Source organism: Xiphophorus maculatus, chromosome 11 (genome assembly GCF_002775205.1).
Source record: "Xiphophorus maculatus strain JP 163 A chromosome 11, X_maculatus-5.0-male, whole genome shotgun sequence".
Taxonomy (NCBI): Eukaryota; Metazoa; Chordata; class Actinopteri; order Cyprinodontiformes; family Poeciliidae; genus Xiphophorus; species Xiphophorus maculatus.
In genome coordinates this window covers 2,136,471-2,153,028 of record NC_036453.1, presented here as the reverse complement: position 1 = coordinate 2,153,028, position 16,558 = coordinate 2,136,471, and the positions used below count along the sequence as shown (strand labels likewise).

At 39.4% G+C, this 16,558-nt stretch overlaps 1 protein-coding gene across 7 annotated transcripts in view; it reads left to right on the top strand.

Moving 5' to 3' along the window:
- The window catches only part of nsmf (NMDA receptor synaptonuclear signaling and neuronal migration factor), a 54,508-nt gene extending 38,408 nt beyond the window's left edge, over positions 1-16,100 (top strand). For all 7 annotated transcript variants that reach the window (XM_023342923.1, XM_023342920.1, XM_023342919.1 and 4 more), the window contains 6 exons: positions 26-59; positions 291-361; positions 1,606-1,685; positions 2,507-2,609; positions 8,639-8,714; positions 10,729-16,100. In XM_023342923.1, the coding sequence (XP_023198691.1) occupies positions 26-59; positions 291-361; positions 1,606-1,685; positions 2,507-2,609; positions 8,639-8,714; positions 10,729-10,826 (462 nt within the window). In that variant the 3' untranslated portion in view covers positions 10,827-16,100. The remainder of the gene's footprint in view (positions 1-25; positions 60-290; positions 362-1,605; positions 1,686-2,506; positions 2,610-8,638; positions 8,715-10,728) is intronic.
- The last annotated feature ends 458 nt before the right edge of the window (positions 16,101-16,558 follow it).

Genomic DNA, 16,558 nt, shown 5'->3' with positions numbered 1-16,558 from the left:
TACGGTGTGAATGTTCTATTTACAGGACCATGAGCACGCCACCTTCGATGACATCCTTGGTAAGCGCTAATCTTTCCCTCTTTGGATAATAATAGTGTTGAGGTGAAAATGGCTCATGCTGTGAAGGTGGGGCTGGAATAAGTTTCAGCTGGCCGGAGTGCAGAGATGACTCACTGTTTTCTTGTGCTCTCGTGTTTGTGTGAGTCTCTTGAGGCACGGCCAATTTCTGTTTCTCACCGTGAAACGCTGAGTGGGAAAAGTGACACCTCTCTTTCTCCTTCCCTCCCCAGAAGAGATAGAGAAGAAGCTGACAGCCTACAGGAAGGGCTGCCGGATCTGGAACATGCTGATTTTCTGCCAGGTGAGCGACAGATTGGAGGTATATGCTTCCATAATAATAATTATACATCATGTTATACTTTATGGGGAGCCGACCCAGCATGCAGTGTAGCCGATACCTCTCATGTAATTATATTTTCAATTTCAAATTAACATTAATATATTTAAGCTGCATTTAATTTGTAGGTCAAAATCTACAGAGAAACTTATTTTAGGTACAATTGTATTCTGGTAAGAACAAAAAGTATAGAACAAACAAACTGTAGAATAGGGAAAAAATCAAATGTTTACTTTATCAATCAATCAACCGAACTAGTTTATTTGTACGGCATGTTTAAGCAGGGCTTTACATCATAAAAACACACAAAAATAAAAAAGTAATTTGTCACCAGTTTGAGAAACTAGTAACAAACATTGCATTCTGTCGAGGCCCATCATGAAAAACATCAATACACATCATATATGTTGTTCACTTTTTCAAAGTCGACTCTAAACAGGTGGGTGTTTAGTCTTGACTCAAAGGAACTCAGTGTTTCAGCTGTTTTGCAGTTTTCTGGAAGTTTGTTACCTTCACTTTAATTAGTGAAGCTAACTTCTTCTAAGCTAGTACATCTATGATATGATAATATCGTTCCCCAAGGCTCTATCTTAGGCCCCCTACTTTTTATCATATAAATGTTGCTGCTTGGTAGATCATCAGGAAACATGGACTACCGCTGATGACTCTCAGCTACCACCTCTTTGTCTTGTGATCAGCCCCCGGCCAATCGCTGCATCGCAGTTAAAATGTGCCGCTCAACCAGGACAAAACAGAAGTTTTAATTACTGGAACGGAGGATCAGAAAGAAAGTACAATTCAGAAATTATAAACATTACCTTCTAATCCTTTCAAAGAAATCAGAAGCCTGGTGGTTCTTTTTGACTCTGAGCTTATTTTTATTCCACATATCAAACATACAAACATACGTTTGATGCTTGATTTTATTTCCAGCCGTTTAGACTCTTTTAATGCCCTGCTTTCTGGTCTCCATGAGAAAAATCTGTCCAGCCTTCAACTGTTACAAAACTCTGCTGCAAATATGTAAAATAAGAAACAAACCTTGTTAATAAAAGCTACAGACTGTAGCTTTTAGCCTTCTGTGATTAATGTGTGCCTTTATTCTTCTGCTTATGTCAAACAACAGCAGTAGGTTACATGCAGAACTCTGACCCCAGCTGTCAAAGCTGTGTGTTTTTCATTTGGTAAGTGGTGTGTTTCCTCCCCAGGGGGGTCCGGGTCATCTCTACCTGCTGAAGAATAAAGTGGCCACCTTCGCCAAGGTGGAGAAGGAGGACGACATGGTGCAGTAAGTCGTCTTCCCAGCTTCTGACATCAGTAGTTACAGGATTAAAACATTCATGGAAGAAAAATATACTGTCAACGTGATTAGATTAATTTAAAAAGTTTAGCACGTTGATATCGTTACATAATGCAGATCAGTCGCATTACATATTTTGACCCAAACTGATTCTGTTTTCGGTCGCTGGCGTTCAGACCGGTCAGCTGAGTGGAAAATTTCACTTTAAAAAACACAGCAATGGACTTCTGGATGAAACCCATTAAGTATGTGCTTATTGTAATAATGAATTATCTTTCCACCAAAACACAGCCAGTTTATAATTCATATTTCTAAATTACATTTGAAACAAAATGACTTCTTTTTAACCATCCTGAATGTAAAGACCTGGAGAGCTGAGAGGTTTGGTTTGAGACTATGAAGGATTTTCTTTAACATTTTTAGGATGTGCATTTTTTTTACATTTCGTGATTATTCATAGTGCTATAATGTGATTAATCTGAATACATTTTTTGACAGCCCTACTTAGAATCTTAACATTGTGATGCAGAGGAGAAGAAAATAAAAGTTTGTGTTCACTCAAAGTTAAATATTATTTCCCCTGAAAAAGACTAAGAGTCTTATTTCTAGTCATCAGTCACAGTTGGAGCTTCGGGTTTCAGTTTTAGTTTTGTCTATCACAGACAACCCCAGAAAAATAAATCTGATGGGCATCCATACTTTTGGAAGAAACTGGAAATATTAAAACTGAAGAAATAAGAACAAGTGTGACGTTTTGCTGGTTTTTGTAACGGACTGCTCCCGTCGTCTTGTCTGTGTCGTGTGATCAGGTTCTGGCGGCGCCTCAGCAGGCTGATGAGCAAACTGAACCCGGAGCCCAACCTGATCCACATCATGGGTTGTTATGTGCTGGGAAGCGCTAATGGAGAGAAGGTGAGTCTGAAGCCAGACGTCCACATCTTGTTATGCTTCCTCTGAACGTCCACAGAGTGAGATGCTTCCTGCTGCTGTGTACAGATCAATCATTCAGGCCTTCAGCTCATGTCGTCCTTTCAAAACACTTTTTTCTACTTGCATGGTATTAACAGCAGCTTGTAGTCCTGCTGTCAGGGCGGGGGGTCAGGGGTCAGGTGATGGGGGGTTTGCTAGTTTGTTAGGGAGCGTCAACTTCTCCACAGCTGCTATATGAAGCTGCATGCACACGCTCATGCTAGCTCTCGCTTTAATTACATGTTCACACATTTACTATCACACTCGCGCTCCTTCTGCAACTCTTCCTCCCCCACAGAGACTGACACACTAACCATACAGAGACACTCATAATAACATGTGCCTGAAATATGCCCAATATATCGCATTTAGACATGCTGCCCCGTCCAGACTTGCTACCCTGCTGACACTACAGGCTCAAACACATGTTGCTCTTCTGCCACCATCCAGAGTTGTAAATCAGGAGCGATAACGAGTAGATGAAGAGTAAAGGCCACTGGATGAATAACTGCATGTTTGTGTATGTCTTAGAAATGTTGTGATTGAGCATCTGAGGGTGGAGGAATATGAAAGTAGAGCTCTGAGCTGTTTAACTCGTTTCTCAAGCCAGGTTGGTTAATGTTTAAGTAGTTGGCCATTTTACAGAAGAGTTATTAATTCACCATGTTGGAATCCAAAATATTTTATGAAGTGTGTGATGCTGTGAGAGCTCTGCTGGAGCCAGCTGTACATTGTCTGAAAAAATCAAAACAAAAGCAAAGCAAACTGTCGTCTTCATGGCGTGCCGTGGTGGCGTAGTGGTTAGCGCGACCCATATTTGGAGGCCTTGAGTCCTCGACGCGGCCGTCGCGGGTTCGACTCCCGGACCCGACGACATTTGCCACATGTCTTCCCCCCTCTCCTTCCCAGTTTCCTGTCAGCCTACTGTCATATAAGGGACACTAGAGCCCACAAATGACCCCCTGGACAACTGTCGTCTTCATCTTTTTTCGCCAGCAGTAACATCGGGTTGTTGATCCTGTGTGAAACAGGTGTTTCCATTGCAGTTACTTGAAATACATCTATTTCGGCAAAAATCCACCTCATTCCAGTGCAAAAGCATTTTACTATAAAACGTGAGTTTTCATTAAGCAAATTTATTTCCATCATTTCAACGTTTAGACTCATTTCATTGCCATGTCCACCAAAAATTCTCTCCTCCTTTTTGCTTATTATTGACAAACAGCCAATTTCTTTCTTTAAAAACATTCTGATTTGTGGTTTTTAAGTTTGGGGTTTCATCCCATTCCTTTTTGTTTATTTTAATTTCCTAGAACTTTTCGTTCATCCTTCTATGCTAATTTATTATTTTTTTTACTTCTGTTCTTTCTGCTTTAGGATTTCATTCTCCTTGATCAGTTCGATTGTTTTCATTTGATTGGTAACTTCTCTCGTCATAGTTCAGCCTGTCAGTCTGCTCTCCTTCACAGCTGTTATCTATCTCCTTCCCTCTCATTAGTCCTTCTGGTTGCTTCGTCAGCTCCACCTCTCCCTCAGTATATAAGTTAATTCGTTCCTATTGTTCTTCATTGGCTCCTCGCATTATCATTACCATCTTCATGCCCATTTATTTCCCCATTGTTTATTGATCTTCCCGTTCTCGATCTTCACTTCATGTCCTGTGTTCCCTGTGATCTATGTTGCAAGTGTCCTTTTGTCTGTTCCTATTAAAGAAATCTCTACTCTTCTCTAAAGTTAGATCCTGCACTTTAATAAAAGTCCTTTGTGTGTTCAACTTGTTCAGCCACTCTGCAAAGAACGCAGGGCAGCTGCTTGCCACTCTTGCAGTCACTGTGACATTTAGCATTTCCTCCGCTGTGGTTCGAAACAAGTTGCGCAAGCAGGGCCACGGACAGGGAAGGGCTTATTCGCTGCATTTGACAATTTGTCCCCCCGCTGCTGCCTGTGTGTGTTCCTGGAGCCTCAGCTGGAGTGTTGCTAAGAATAGATTGACTGGCTGGGCTACCTGCAGAAGGTACCGCATTATGTGTTGGTTCTACTCCAGTGACAGGCTTCAGACTTAGATGTTGTGATGAAATAAAAATCACACAAAGACAAGACGAGGAATCTTGAGAGAGCGATACGAGGACATCTGATAACCACTGGCTCGGAAGGCCAAGAATGCGCTTTACCATGATGATTGCAATCAATTCAAGCAACCTCTGAAACCTCTGAAAGTGGCCCATGATATCAGATATTATCAAGAGATTCTTTGAATCCTGTTAAAGCTGGAGTCAGTCTTGTTCTGGCCTTTCCTGCTGGCCTCTCCCTCCCCAGACCATTGTTGCAGGAACATTCCCCACCTCCCAACACGGCATGACCTTTAGGTGCCAGTCTACGTCTGGCCCCTGTCAATGTCCCTCAAGTCTCACACCTGCCCATTTATCAGTAGAGGTTGAATTCTGCGGAGATAATCGATGCCTGTCAGGGTTCATTTATTAGATTTTTATGTATTAGAGGTGTGGTAAAACTTAGAGGAAACAAACTTTCTGAAAAACGACACAATCATCTAGAAACCTCGACGAATTAAGTCACTCAGAAAGAATGACAAAGTTTAGCGTTCAGCCTACGTGAATAAAAGTAACACATTAAGGTTCTTTAAAAAAAAAAAAACAGCATTCATGCCTACATTTATCAACATGTATTTTTGTTTTATTGCACCAAAAAAAGCCAAGAAAATCAAGATTTAAGAGGGGGGAAATAAAAAAAACAAGTTTATCACACCAGCAGTTATGTGGAAACCAATATTTGACTCTAAAACATGAGAGAAGCCGTGTTAGGAGCAGTGAGGGTCGGATGAAGAAAAAGTTTGACAGACCACAGGAAGTGATTTTTTTATTAGTGTAAGCAGAGCATCAGCAAAACATTAGACTGTAAAGTGTTGTTTCAATTTAAAATCATGCTGGTGAGGAAAACAAACATTCGAGCTGTCAACGTTAAAGCATTAGCCAGAAGATTTTAATGCATTAGTATTACATAATGCAGATGAACTGCATCACCTACTTTAATCAAAATCAACAGCAGCAAAATTTGAAAGTTTTTTACAACAGCAGAAAGCAAGAAAAGGTGAACATTTTTCATCTTTCCTGCGTTGTGTTGCTGGACTTCATCTGCACATCCAGGTGCAAGAGCTCAAAATTTCACAGGCACAACTCACACAGCGGGATGAGGACCAGAGACTGTCGCCTCATCGCACAAGTTCCATTGGAGAGGAATGGTTCTAAATGAACATTTAAAACAAAATGACTTCTTTTAAGCCTTCCTGAATATACAACAAACTTCATGCATATTTGGTTTGAAACAACAAAATATTTTCTTAAACATTTTTTTGAAAACATGCACACAGTGGCAGTTGCCCAGGGCAGCATCAGAAGAGGGTGGGCCACCCAAGAACTAGAAAATAAAGTCAGATGTTCCCTGAACAAGTTTTCTAATTGTATGCATATTTAGTGGAGCAAGTTTCTCTTAGTTCCTGTTGACTGCTGGGAGACAACGTTACCTGCTTTCTGCTGAAAAAATAAATCAGATAATTGCCTGGACTGTGATTGGTTAGAACCACGACTGCATGCATATTTCTACTTCAAATGTCCAAAGTTAGGTAAAGTGATTAATCATGATTAATTGCAGAACTAGAATGGGATCAATTGAAAATTTAGCACGAAAAGTGATTACAAAATATAAACCATGTTTTTTTCTGTTTTCTCATAAAAAAATCAAGTAATGACGTTTTCACCATTTTTCAAATGTAAAGTTAGCACAGGTCATTTTTACCCTACTCCAGTTTCACTAATCTAACCTGACAAAGCATAAGCCTCTTGAGATGAAACCTGCAACGTCATTTTGCTACTTGGTCCTAACCATGCAAACCGGTAGCAGACCCGAGGGAACACAGGGGAAGACGGAGGGGAGGAAGTGGAGCAAGAGGCGGAGGACAAGTGGAGACGGGGCCGAAGGCTGAAGCATCATCAGATGTGACATGCTTCCAGATTCAAAGGCATTCACATGCAAAGTGTGAGACATGCAGCAGATGAAATATTCTGCAGTATTCCTGGATTTAAATGTGGAATACATGATTTCTATGGATTTATGTCAAATCCAATTGTAAGACGTGTGATGCATCAAATTGTTTCATAAGGTGTTTCAGTTTGTCCTCAGATGGTCATTAAAAACTCCTTGAGTCAAAAATGCGATTCATGATGACATGCTTTATGGTTCTGATGCAGCTCCTCTGTAGAGTCATGCCCACAAATCTTTAGGAGTTGGGACAGAGCAAAAATATTTATGATTCACAATTTATGTTGGGCCAAATACCCAGCAGTCTTTAAATATTAAAAACAACAATAATATTGACAATAAAAACCTGGACATAGCATGCAAGACTTTCAAATAAAGCCTCAGATCCAGTGTCAGCAGCATCTGTCTTACTAGCTTTATTAATCCACACATCGGTACATAACTCTAACCTGACGCTGCATAAAGTTACATGAGGTCACACACTTCCTTCCCTGATATCTGATGCTGATCAGAAAGCAAAGGCAGATAGGAACAATTTAGAAACATTTGGTAGTCAGCCTCGCTATCTGCATTTCCTGTTGGACGTGTATAAACAGGATATGCAGATATAAACATATGTTGTTTATATCTTCATATCGAAAAAGATATGTACTTACACTGTGTTAAAAGATTACCTTTTTTTTCCCCACTGACAAAACGTTTTTGTAAGTCAGTTTTTTAATCATCAAACATATTTCTATGTCCTAAATGAGAAGAGAAGACAGATCATTATTTAGTTTAAGGTTGCCATTTTTCAACATAGTAATGAGCATGTTATAATTCCCTTACTTATTGTTTGGCACAAAAATAGAAATCATTTTAATAAAATAACTGAGCTAAAATAAAATATATATATATAAAAACATCATTAAGAAATATTAACACACACACGTACCAAACCTGTGTGTCTGCACGTTGTGCTCTACGGCCCCCTTCTGTCACTATTGAAAAACACATTGAGTCCAGATGAGGGTTATGAAAGTTAAGAGTCCTTTAGTAACAACTAATAATGTCAGTGACCCCATCAGCATCTTCAAATTTGTATATAGGAGCAGATGAGACATACAGATGCAAACTTTTTTTTGTTAAACTGAATTATGATAACAGAGAAATAAATCTACTGGAGTCAAAATCATCCCATTTTGAAGTTTGATTGCCAGATTTACAGATTTCCATCCCGACTGGCAATCGATCAGTTAAAACTAAAAAAGTGAAATCTTATTCCTACCAGTGATAAGACTGACCAGTGTGCAGTGTGACAACAACAGCCTTTAGAGTTGAGGACATCATCGAGAGAAGATGGCGTAAAGTTACTTATTCATCATATGTAAGGTGTTTAAATACCTTCGTACAAATTTGAGCTTCTTGCTTTGGCCATGTTGACTGGGCTGCTGCAACATGGGGCCTGACTGTGGTGTGTGATGGTCATTAGATATGAGGCAACTTCATTCCAGATTCCTCCTGCCACCTGCCAGTGTGCCCCTGGGCAAGGCACTTAAGCCCAAGTTGTCAACAAACCTGTGTATCCATGTGTGTGTGTCCATGGGTGAATGGAGTAAAGTGGTTTTGAGTGGTTGTTACAACTGGAAAAGCATCATAAGTTCAGTTCATTTCCATTTATTACTTATTCAGTTTTGGTCATTTCACATTCAGCTTTTCTGGTAACAAAGAGAGCTTCCAGCCGTCCATTAGTGGGGACATTTCTTTAAATAACAAACCACGCTTATTGGGCTAATTGGTAATACGGCAAGCTGATGTTCAAAATGTCTCCATAATCATTTTTGTCTTTGGTTTTAATGTGTTTTATGAATAATAATGACTAATAAAAGGGAGAGACAAAAGTATTCCACTCACCTTCTGCCTCTTTGTGCTTCTTGCAGCTTATCCAGACTTTGAAGAGGCTGATGAGGCCGTTGTCTGTTGAATTCAAGTCTCCACTAGAGCTGTCAGCCCAAGGTGAGAGAACCACATGCACATTTGGAACTTTACAAATTTACAAATGAAATATACATAGTACTGCTTAGTAAACTTCATCTTTATAGGAGGTGCACACAGTAAAACAAAACCCTTCATTAAAACCAAACTTGAATTGCTGGAGTGCTATGGACTTCAGTTAGATTCCGTGTTTCAGTGGTTATAGTGAGCATGAATCACTGCCAGTAAGCTACTTGGTGACGAAAAGAGTGCCGTGCTACACTCCTCATGAATCCCCTGTCAGTTATTTTCCTGACAACTATTGATGCCATGCTAATTCTTTAGCTCATAAAACATCATTATCTCAGCTGTGCATGCCGCCGTCTTCCATTGAGCCGCTACGCTCTGCTTCCTCTCCTGCTTTTGTCTTTTTCCTCTTCCTGCACATTGCCTGCACTGCTATGACCAATCACTTACCTTTTTCCACTGAAAGACAGGGAGCAATAATCAAGAGCTAAAAAACAGAACAGGAACAGAATTATAGGAACAGAAATGATTGAAACATTAAAATCAAATACATTTTAAATGCCAGAGGAAACAATGTAAGCATTGCATTTGATTTAAATGCATAAATAATTGGCTAAAACATGATAAAATGATAAAGTAATAAGATAATCTAATAAATACGCCATCTACACTGATACATAATCACTCAGCTCAGCATGCTAGATGCTTGAAAATAAAATGGAAACAAAGAGCTCTTCACACTTTCTGATTAATCTGGTTAATGACTATCTGAACACTTGGGGCCCTCCTAGAGCATCATAATTAATTCTCAGGCAATCTTTTCATCATTAATAAATAAAACAAAATGACAAAAAAATGACATGCAACTAACTATTAATAGTCAGAAGCATCAAAAGTTTGCTTCAGTTGTGTATTTAAGTTTTTTTTAATTTACCCTCAGTAGCTTATTTCAAACTGGGTTTTTTGTTGTCCAAAATTAGTTGACATTTATATTTATTTATTTTATATATTTGTTTTTGATAAATGCAAGCTTATTGTGTGATTTTTGGGTATATTTGTATTTGATTAGATTTTGTATTCTAATAACTGTTTATAAAGAAAAGCAAAAAACAAAAAAGCATGAAAAACAGCTTTGTTTTTAAGGTACATATTGATCTGTTCAAATGAAAAGAAACTGAAAAAGCAGTAAATGTGGAATATCATCTGTGATAACATTATGGAGGTGTTTAAAAGTTTTTATATTGTGATATCATTTTTTGGCAAGATCTCCCAGCCCTAGTGTGTTGAAAATTTCCAGGCTCATAAAAAATGACACCACAGCAGAAAGTCAAAGACTGCAGTTCGCTGACCCACTTCTTGCCTGCAACAATCAAATTACTGCCAGCAAATCTGATGACATCTCGGTCATTCATCAATGGACTGACAGTCATTAAATAAGCTTCCATCGACTCCAACCCATGTGCATCACGGCGTTCACTTTCCTATACGGGTACGGTAGTTATCTAGTCAGCTTCTATAGCGTGAAGGAAACCAGAAGACCTGTGCTGTAGTCAAGATTTCCATTAAATTATGTGGCAAATATTTCTTTATCTCAGAAAAATTAAAATAGGCTAATTCTGTATAGATTTAGAAATCAGTCTTGTTGCTCTTATTGGTTAGAATTTGTCTTTTTGATAAGTCATTAAAAAAATTACCACCTCCTACTTTCCAATAGATGTTTTTAGGAAGGTGATGATATGGAAGCTCTACTATAATTTTTTAACGATACATATTTTCTGCATTTGTGATACAAAAACATGAAGAATCATCAATGTCATTATGAAATAAAGTCACTAAACCGGCTTGTCACCAGCAGTTCCACAATAGAGGATCAATCAGTTAGGAGAAAATGGGATTTATTTTTGCTAAATGATCTGAACGGTCGCTGGGTTTGTGAACGCAGCAGGAAGCTGGTGCTGGTGACATCCGGCTTTCCTGAGTTGAGCGTCGTCGTAAGCCGACCTTCTGTTTCCCATGTGTCGCCCTGCAGGCAAAGAGATGATCGAGATGTACTTCGACTTCCGCCTGTACCGCCTTTGGAAAAGCCGTCAGCACTCCAAGCTGCTGGACTACGATGACCTCTTGTGACCTCACCGACTCAACTTCGGGCTTGTCAGCCGGCTATAGCGAGTCTGAGCCTACTGTTGCCCAGTGACAGGGCGTTTGGATCCCGGGGGGCCCCTGCCCTCTTGGTTGGCCCGCGGGCCTCTGGCTCTGCAGCAGAGCTGGAGCAGCAGCGGCGCAGTAGGGTGTCTTTTTTGTTTTCCTCTCTAGAACCTTCAGAAAAGGCAGAATGTGGCCTGGTAGAAACACCCAGCAGGTCGGGGTTTTTTTTTTAACTCTTACCTATTTTCACTGTCTGCCTGACTCTGGGGGATCAGAGGAGGAAGCGGACAGGAAGCAGGAGGAGCAGCGAACCTAAATGTGTCAGTGATGCTGAAGGACTGACAGCAGACAACAGAGAGATCTCCATGTACACTTTAGAGCAAAGCTTTTTTTCCCCCTTGCCTTGCCTTTAGTAAAACTACTCGGCTCTTTTAAGACTGAGACTTTTAAGAAAAAGGTTTAGTCGTTCTTTTTCATGTGATAAAGCTTTTTACTAAAGGAAGCAGAGCTTATATGTAAATAAGTCATCAAAGCATCTTAGGAATAGGTTTTCAACCTCTCTGTCTGTGGCATTGCATTAAGAAACAGCTTTTATTCATACAATACATTTAGATTTACAAATTGAATAAGCTGAAGCTTGTTTTTTTTTTTGGAGATGAAACTTCCAGGTAAACGTGTTAGTATTTCGTACAGACTGTTGTATGAACTCAGGTGAAATCTCTTAGACTTACTGTACAACTAACTGTAGATCAGAAGTTGAAGGCCTTTTATAAGCCACACATCCTCAGTGGGACGTCGCGTCATTTCTGCAGCTCAGAGACTTTTTGTTTGGCATTCTCACCGAGTCGGCAGTAGCTGAACGCGTAGATGCACCTGCGCGTGTTTGTCTGCCTGGCGGCGGTGTGCGGTAGGCAGAACCACTGAGGCGGTTTTAGCTGCTCTTTCTTGAAATGCTGGCGCACAGATGCCTTTTCTTACCACCTGTGTGTGTTTTAGCTGCATGTGTTGTGCTCAAAGCGTGTTTCCCTTGGTAGCCTGTGAAGATCTGCAGGTAGACAACCTTCATATGAAGTAGGTGATGCATAGACTTATTAGTATATTTAGTTTATTTTCAATATTTTTAGTAGTTTTTCAAATTATTATTATTATTATTATTTTAAGATTTAACTGAAATCTTACAAAGTAGCAATGATTAGTAAAGGCAATACTTAGTTTCTTCCTTTTCTTGTTTTTTGATTGAAGTGTTCTGAGCTGTTCGACAGGAACACAGTAGGATTTAAAAGGCGCCCTCTGGTGGTTCAGTGTTGCTCCCCCAGAGTTGGACTTTAACATTCATTGTATTTCTTGGTGTCTTATGATGAGACTGGAGATTTATTGTTGTATCATACCTTTTGAGCAGAAATGCCACTTTTTCTGGCATTTTTTCAAACAAATACATGAAAACTAAAATGTATAAAATTTAAAACATTAGCTTATAACTTTCATTTGAAAGCAAGCATCATCCATTATTATTGCTGCTTCAATGACTCCACATATTAATACATTACTGCAGCTATAAGGTCTGCTATCTGTAATTATTTCTAGGCGTTTTGATTTTTGCTATACAGACACTCATGTAAAGAATGCTAAACACTCTGGTTAAATCAGTTGGAGATCTGGGCATGTCAAGGATGAAGATTCAATTCAGTCTTGTTGGCTGAGATTAAAGGTGACCCAGCAGGCTATTTGAAAGAATTTTGTGATTCTTATAAAAATATCTTTTTAACTCTGCTCTGCTGGTGTCTTTGCTCTAGTTCAGGGGTCTGCAACCTACGGCTCCGGAGCCACAAGTGGCTCTTTGCACTAGGAATGCACCGATGGTAAAGTTTGGGATGATACTGATATCTGACATTAATATCGCTGTTTTGGCTGATAACCGATATTTACCGATATTTTACATCTATATAAATATATGTATTTCACTATCCTTTCAACACTTTGAAAGAAATGACCACAGCGCTGACTTAACTTCAGCTTAACTCCCCACAATCCTTCACTGCATGACTGTCTCTGTCACATGTCCAAAGAAATACTACATGATCAGCCTCCAGAAACCAGTGGCAAAAAGATGGAAACAAACATGGGTTGTTAATATCCCATGTTTATATCGGTACAGTTTTACATATCAGACCCTTGTCAATATGTAAAAGAAATATATAAAAAAACATATATTTTTCATCCCTACTTTGGACCTTCCACAGTGGCTCTTAATAACTTTGGCTATTGCAGACTACAGTGGAGTCCCGCCTATTAGCAGTTTAGAATTTGCCAATTTTTCTTTGGAATATAACTGCAAATTATTTGCATAAAAATTAATATATTCATGGATTTTTTTCATCGAGCATATCTGAAATGTTCTAAAGAAAATGCAGCTTGGGAAGCCTGAAGACCTCGGCTACTTGACACGCTATTGGCTGGAATTTGCAAAGCAGCCAATCCCAAAGCACCATTCATTTTCCTTGGTCTTGATTGGCCGAACCCCCAAGATGGTAGAGGAGGAATGGTAAATAAATGGTAAATGGACTGAACTTATATAGTGCTTTTCCAGTCATTTTGACCACTCAAAGCTCTTTACACTAGACTCACATTCACCCAGTTGCACTCACAAACACACACACATTTATACACCGATATGCAGATCAGTAGGCAAAAAGGAAGACTGTAGATATTAACTTTTGCAGTTGTGCTAAAATGGTTTCTGCTGTTCATATTTATGCATATTAAGGTATGTCTGGTGTTTTAACTATTATGTTATCCAGATACATTCGCGTTTAGAGGGGCAATGATGTATTTGTGGTTTTTATCTATTCCTGGGTAGCCGTGGCCCTTAACCCACACAAATACTGGGGGTCCATTGTTGTGTTTTTAACTATAGACATAATAACAAATGGAGATGTTGGCAGTTTTTCTGTTTTGTCATTGAAAAATTTTGAATTTTCACAACAGAATGATAAAAAACATAATTTATCTTCCAATCTAATTTTCTTGTCATTAGGTTTCTACAATTATTACCACATTGAAGAAAATGTATTTGTCCTCTATTGCCAAAGGATTGTGTTTTTTAATATCATTTTATTTAATTTTAAAGCTCAAAAACAGAAATAAATGGGTGGTTCTTCAAAAATTAGAGTTTCATTTAGGGAGCTGTTTCGTGGTTCTCAATTGGTTTACGTCAATGGACTGAAGACTTTTCTCCAGACCTTATGAGGCCTTCAGATGTCTTTAGAACGGCTCCAGATATTTAGAGTGTTCTGCTGCGATTTACCCATAGGAAGTTATATCATTCAAATAAAACTAAATACCTCCCACTGTCAATTTGATCAGAAATCATAATCAATCACATGCTGGATTTGAACCACAATAAGTAGAAATAAGATGTGACATAAAACCTTAAAGGAAGAAATAGTTGTAATAAATAGAAAGAAGTGGGAACAAACTGGTGAAGGAGTGACTGAAACAAAACACTTCAACATTATATTTTGTTGTGATTCTAAATGTGTTGAAATGTGCTTCATGCACCGAGTATTTACTATTGTCAGCTGTTCTCCTCTTTACAAAGAAACATTTTGGAGTCAAAGAAGTAGTCGATGTTATGCCTGCTGTAGTTCCTGGTTTGTTTTCAGTGTTTTCATGATGGCACACTTACGAGGAAGTTTTTTGAAAATTGGAAATAAAAAGATTGTTTTTCTAGAAAACAAAAAAAGAAGTTCATAAGAAAACAGCCTGATGGGAAATAGTATGAAAATATAAAAGTTTGTCTTTCTTTCATACCGAAGCCCTTCCTGTGCCTTCCTCTGACGACTATGTAACATCGTGAAAAAGCAGAGAACAGCTTGATTTCGTCCAATCAGGGCTTTTAGTTCATACATAGCTGCACAACTCATCAGATCGGTAGCAAAAAGTGCAAAAAGTCATTTGTGTACTTTGTTTACCAAAACCACAATAAAGATGACATCTTTAAAAACACACTGCTGTGTGAAACAATGTTGCTGGGCTCCCTGAATCAGCAGCGTTGGCAGTCCAACCTCCGACTAAACAACAAGCTGCCTCAGTGTTGCAGAGTGCTGATTTGAAACTTCTACTTAATTGGAGAATTTTAAAGCTGCTGGTGCCGGTACTGAATAACCATGGAGTCATGCAGGATGATTGACATTTACATTGCTTTGTATGAAGGTTCTGCTGAGCTGGCTTTGTCCTCCATTATATTTACCCTCCACTTCCCCTCTGAAATTCTGCAGCTTCACACCAAATATATTCTCACACAGATACGAAAGGAAGGGCAGCAGCTTGAGACGTTTTTTGAGATCTTTTTTTAAAATTATTTTTACCTCCTTCTCTGCTCTGTCAGAGAGTTGAGAAATGCAGAGTATTTCAGATTGTTTCGGAGGAAGGGGAGTGATTCCTCCTGACTTCACATCCATCCTTCTCAGCGCTCAATAAAAGCCTCAGCGTCACAGTCGTGGATGACCGGGTCCGTTCACATCTAGTCAAGTCGTTGCCTCTTTCTGATCTGTGCTGGTCGACTGAGCTGGAAGTGTTCATGGCAGCACATCAGGGACGTTTCCAGCTCCGCCTGCAGCTCACAGATAACAGGCTCGGATGCTAACACTCTTCGTCTCAATGCGTCCACGATAGCATTATCTCACACATGTTTTCATAAGGCCAATAGTTTCAGTGAGGGCAATAATCGCAGCTGACAGCAGGAAGTTTTGCACTTTCCCCCAACATGGTGGAGAATTTCCTCCACCATTTCCTCCACACACTGAAGCCCTTTAAGTGGATGTACTTATGGGGTGTTTTTGAATTTTGTCCTCAGTTGTGAAACTTGACTCATATTTTTATATTTTTTCTTTGATGTAAAGGAGGCACTGCATTCACATGGAAAAATAAAGACCATTTTACATCGAAATGTTAAGAAAAACGACACAGGATGTCACTGCAGTGAGGAAACGTCATAGATGGAATATTTATGCTGTAACAGGATTTATTTTCTCATTGGCTCAACAACATGGCAGATAAATTCATACACTGAAGTGTTCATTTATGTTCAGATCCATATTTTTCATTTTGAAAGTGTTTGTATTGGTCCATCTGATCGAGTTAAAATAACACTTTTTTTTTACTCCTCCCCCCCTGGAGGAGTAAAAAAGACTCTCTTCTTTTTGTGGGCTCTAGTGTCCCTTATACGAAAGTAGGCTGACAGGAAAGGGGAAGACATGTGGCAAATGTTGCCGGGTCCGGGAGTCGAACCCGCGCCGGCTGCGTCGAGGACTCAAGGTCTCCAAATATGGGTCGCTCTAACCCCTACGCCACGCCCTTAAAATAACACTTTTAATAACACCTCCTGGATAGGCAGCCACCAAACTATCCAGGACCAGGATATGTTGCCACGCCAATAGTGAGCCACTCTGACATGATGGGAACCCCTGATGTACCGTCACATGTTTCATAGTGTTTCCATAAAACACCCATAAAGACATCAGGAAGAGCCCGATCTGTGACATGTGTGGCGTGTGCTTCAGTTACTTCATCACACATGACGGCGCCTTAAGAGAATCGCTGAGACAAGATCTTAGGAGGCTTTTTTTCTGGGTGAATGCATGTCTCATGTTATTTTATTGCTCATTATCTGCTTAAACTTGCACACTGTTATTAAAAGGGTAGCCTAACTCAAC